The following is a 5118-nucleotide window of genomic DNA, read 5'->3' as shown; positions in this document are numbered from 1 at the left end:
GATAGATACAGTGATCACTTTCCCTGCCTAATGTTATACTAATTATACGCTTGAAAAAATACACATTTTTGGCAGTCTGCAGACATCACTGCCTCTTGTGGTTAATGCCTGAGTTGCTGTGGATGGTAATGTGGCATTGCATGTTAGTCAAAGAAAAGCAAATATCACCCTGTCCTCCGCTACCACAGCAACCACATAAACCAGGCTTTTCACAGCAATGGGTTTATCCAGAATGTCAACTTTTAGGGCAGTTTGCTGCAAGAGAAGAGCATGCCAGAGAAACTGTGTATTATTATACAGCATATATAAAATTATTAAAATATTATCCCATGCTGTACAATTAATACAAAGTAAACAGAACACTGCACATATAAGCTTTCCATTTGAACAACTGTATATTTCAAAGTGACCCAAATTCTAACAATGCAGATAGATCCATAAATAAATTATACTATTTAGTTCTTAAAGCTATAGGAGCTATTAAAAATAATAAAAAGTAGAGAAAGCATAGTTGGAATTTCATTGTTATTATATTCACACAAAAGCTGCAAGGCTTAGTTCATGTACCCTAACTTTAGAACATGTATTCCTGAATGTATTGATTTGCAAAGGAAATGATAGCATAACTTCAATTCAATAACAGAATTATTTTAATAATTAATAGAATGTTTTACTGAGTAAAAATATTCTAGAGTATAACGGTGAATTCCTTATCCTGTTAAGTAATGTTGTCTAGAATCTTCAATGCAGACACTCACCACTTCCAACTGGTCAAAAGCATTTATTAAAATCTACTATGACAAGACACATTTTGTCCTAGAATTATAGTTAATAGTTGGTTTTTTTTTTTAAAAAAAAAAAGAACATATTGGAGACTAGATGGCTGCCGTCTTCATGCTTGATCTATCATAGCTGTTCCTCACATCCAGAAAAATGCAGTACATCTGAGCTGAGACATTTCAATGCCTCAGGCATTTAGCCTTGCCCCAAAAGAATCCATTCCCACACTGTAGCTTACCAAATATCTGGAAGGAACCTAGTGAGATGGCTCACTGTTCTGCTTGCTTTAATATATTCATATATATATATATATATATATATATATATATATATATAACACAGCATTCTATCACTAACACTGATTATCAGAGTAACTATTATTTTAGTCTATATAGTGTATCAAAAAAATGTCTCTGCCAAGTATTTAACTAAATTACATTTCACACTGTAGCAACATCATCATCTAAAACTTAAATATCATTCAGGGGCTGTGCAGAGAAAACAAGTATTTATGTATAAATAAGTATAACATTCTATTTATTGTTAATGTCTGGGGGTTAGAGTGTATGTGATGCATATTGGAATGCTCTCTAGAGCAGACTGAAAATATAATAATATAAGTTGCAGAAAGGGGTGGGCTTTATGTCATAGTTTTAAAGTATTTGCTTCTCAGACCCCCTTACCCTGAGCTCCATCAATCACCATCCCCCTACTGAGGATCTCTCATACACTCTCTCTCACACACACACAAAAAAAAAGTTTCAACAACAAGCTACTGGACCAATCGCAGGAGGGAGACCCGGGAAAGGGGCTGAGCAAAGGGCGAGGAGATCAGGAGAAAAGCAGCGAGCCAGACAAGCCTGGATGAGAAGCCGCAGCATCGTTTTATTTTGTGTTTGTTTGCTTTTCCATGCATGCGTAATGAGGTGCAAAGAGAGCACCTCGTGAGGGCACTTTCTGTGTTTAAAGCCTGCAAACTTTCCCCACAACTGATCCTGAGTTTGTTGACAGAGAAAGCATCTGTGAAGAAGGAGCAACAGCCTCTACAGCTACCAAGTTTTTTTTTCCCTCTCTTTCTCCTCCCCTCTCTAGAAAGTGAAAATACTCCACATTACCAGGAGACTGAATGGGACTGGACTGGCACAGCCAGAGGACTCAGTCGTGCTAGCGGCTCTGTTCATTTTGGTCACTTTGAAGAGACTGCAGAGAGGGGAAGGACTAAAGAAATATTGCCTCCAGCAGGCTTTTCTCTCCCAGTGAATGCGATCTGCATGAAAATACAGAACCACAGCGAGATGAACTCTGGGCACTTCTGCCGGGCACTGAGCAACCCAACGGGACGTCCCTGCTATTGTCACTGCAAGCACTGCCACTAAGATCTGCGGTATACAGCCCCCCGCCAGCACGGTGTATAGCAGAATATCATCTAGCCTTTACATTGATCTGCTCTTGGATGGATGTGATGGTGTGAGGTACCTTACTACACTCTTTTATCCACATGCTCACACGTTGCAGAAGGATCTTGGAGGAGAGGTGCTAGAATTTATTTCTTTTATTGTACAATCTGCCCCCAGAGTCGCTGATCATGTTTGGATGGAGAGTAATGTGCATGCTGTTCCTGGGCTCCTTGCTAGAGGTGTCCCTATGCCGGAGGCTCATCTGCTGGCAGGCGATGTTGCAGTGCCAGCGGGAGGCAGACTGCAGCTACGCTTACAGCCAGTACACGGAGGCTTGCTCCTCGGTATTGCCCAGGCACGGAGAAGCCTCCTCGTCTCACAGTGCAGCCCGGCGCCGCTGTCCCAGCCACTGCATCTCTGCCCTCATCCAGCTCAACCACACCAAGGGAGGGCCTGCTCTGGAGGACTGTGACTGCGCGATGGATGATGTATGTAAAGCCACAAAGCGGGCTATCGAGCCATGCATGCCCAGGACCAGCACCAGCATGGGCGGGGGAGGTGCAGGAGGAGGCTCTGCGTCTGCAGGGGGAGGTGGGGGAGCCGGAGCTAGCGCTGGAGGCGGGGCGGTCATGGGCTGCATGGAAGCCAGGAGACTGTGCGAGAGTGACCGGCGCTGCCAAGCTTCCCTGACCAGCTACCTTAACCATTGCGGGCGGCTGTTCAATGGTGTGCGCTGCACAGATGATTGCAGGACGGTGATAGAGGACATGATGAGGGTGCCCAAGGCTCTTCTGCTCAATGACTGTGTGTGTGACGGGCTGGAAAGGCCCATCTGCGAGTCCATCAAAGAGAACATGGCTCGGCTCTGCTTTGGGGTTGAGATGGGGAATGGGGGACCCGGCAGCAGTGGGGGGTCATATGATGACTATGATGATGATGAATACGGTGATGAAACGGACCAGGGGAGGGACGGGTCCTACGAGGAGGCGCCGCCGAGGGTAAATACAGACAGCTCAAGCAGTGGGGCACCCAGTGCTTCTTTCCTATTGACTTTATGGACATCCATTGTGCTAATGCTACTTTTGCTGGGATGATGAACGAATCCAGTTCGTGAAATGATGATGTATTCATTGTACCTTAGGCTACTATTTAGCCTTTTGTGCTTAACGCTTATAGATATCTGATGCTCGGTGTCACCCAGCACAACATTGCATGCTGCCTTGATTTGTCTGATATCCCACTGTTGCTAATTAACCTGCTCATTGACAGGGTGCCCTAGTGGTAAAAAAAAATCACTTTGAATGATGACATCACGCTGAAGCGTCATACTTGCACAGCTAAATTCGCTGCAGCACCCCTGGTCTAACAATGCAACAACTGTGCCTTAGTTTAACACAAGACATTTACGGGGACATTAGGATTGCTGTACTAACTACCCCAGTAATCTTGACACATTACTTTCCTTTTGAGTGCTGATTATTCTGACACTGCAACACCCCTCTCTATTCATTCTGCACATCAGCTGTTCCTGTGTGTAGAAAGAAACATGTACCTTAAAATAAACTAAGCAGTGGGTATCTGAGGAAAGTGTTATACTTAGCATGGATTGTAGTGTATTCTATGCAGCACCGGTCCCTGTAGGGTAACCTATGCAATTTACACAATTCGAGTTGTAACTAAACAACAACATCCCTTATGATCAAACATATACTAGTTGGCTGGGGATGATGGAATCTGTAATTAAGGAACAACTGTGATAATCACAAGAAATGCCTTTGGCTAAAAACTGCTTGTTTCCTTTAAATGTTTCTTAGGGTAGTAGCTGCTTATGTATTTTCTGACATGATGATGACAGACTTGTCATTAGGTGCTGCCAAAATGACTGCCTTTCTAGTGCTGATTATGTTTAAGTATAAGCACACCATATACTGGAAACATTTAGAAATTGGTGTATACCTGGCCATATTTGCCATGTCTTCATAATGCAGATTTACTATGGGTTGTGCTATTCCATTTAAATTATTTTAATGTGGAAAACAGCATAATTTTCCTAAAAATTGCGAATTTTAACAAGTGAGCATGTTACACTTACATACCATGTAAATACAATGTTGATGCTGCTCTTTACATTGTATACAGTCTGGTGCCTGGGGAATATAAATCACATACATACATTACTGGTCAGAGTTGTTTTTGATACATTTTGCAATGCAACCTGTTTTAGAGCTCTGCACTGCCACAATGAAAGACACTTTTATTAATTATGTGTAAATAACAAATGCAGAAACGTTTTATATTGTTCCTGGAGTGTCAATATTATCTACTCTGTTCGGAATGATAAATAGTGTATTTAAATTGGAATGAGTTGCTAGTGGCTTTATATCTGTACATATTTTTATATAAATGGTATTCCATGAATAATTTATTTAAAATATAGAGGGGAATTCTATTATGTGTTTGCAAACAATGATATTGTTTCAACAAAAAAAAGGTACATAAAAATATGTTGGTTTTTTTTGTCTTGTTCTTCAAATGTACAGTTTATTTTATAGATTTACTGAAGTGAAAAATATTTTTGAAGAGAATTTTATGGACTCTGTAGAAATGTACAGGATTTCTTTTTTTAATTACTGCCTTACACTTTTGTATTTTTATAAATGAAATAACAGGAAAATTGAAAACACATGAATGTGGATGTATTTTGCTGTGTCTATTAGTAAATATTTTTAAAGTAATGGTTGTCGGACTGTTTATTTTGCATATATTGTTACCATTTGACTAGCCTGCACATCACACATATGCAACATGTAGTTCACATGTATGTAACTGCATGAGATGCTTGTGGTCATTAAAATAAACGTCAACGAGGGGCATTTGGGTGGGGATTAATGAGCATTGTATATTTGCTGATCACTGTTCCTCCCGCAACTAGTAGCTACAA

The 5118-nt window shown here is 41.0% G+C and overlaps 1 protein-coding gene across 1 annotated transcript; it reads left to right on the top strand.

Annotated features, from left to right (window-relative positions):
* Window positions 1-1605: 1605 nt before the first annotated feature.
* On the top strand, window positions 1606-4887 carry GAS1 (growth arrest specific 1). Its single transcript, XM_075211074.1, has one exon. The coding sequence runs from the start codon at window positions 2366-2368 to the stop codon at window positions 3269-3271; it is 906 nt and encodes a 301-aa protein (XP_075067175.1). The 5' UTR covers window positions 1606-2365; the 3' UTR covers window positions 3272-4887.
* Window positions 4888-5118: the final 231 nt, after the last annotated feature.

The sequence above is a fragment of the Mixophyes fleayi genome, chromosome 1 (genome assembly GCF_038048845.1).
Source record: "Mixophyes fleayi isolate aMixFle1 chromosome 1, aMixFle1.hap1, whole genome shotgun sequence".
Lineage (NCBI taxonomy): Eukaryota > Metazoa > Chordata > Amphibia > Anura > Limnodynastidae > Mixophyes > Mixophyes fleayi.
The sequence above is the reverse complement of the archived record's forward strand: the minus strand, read 5'-3'. Positions and strand labels throughout refer to the sequence as shown.

Excerpts from the sequence above, each read along its gene's own strand:
- GAS1 (XM_075211074.1), top strand. The coding sequence starts at position 2,366 with ATGTTTGGATGGAGAGTAATGTGCATGCTGTTCCTGGGCTCCTTGCTA.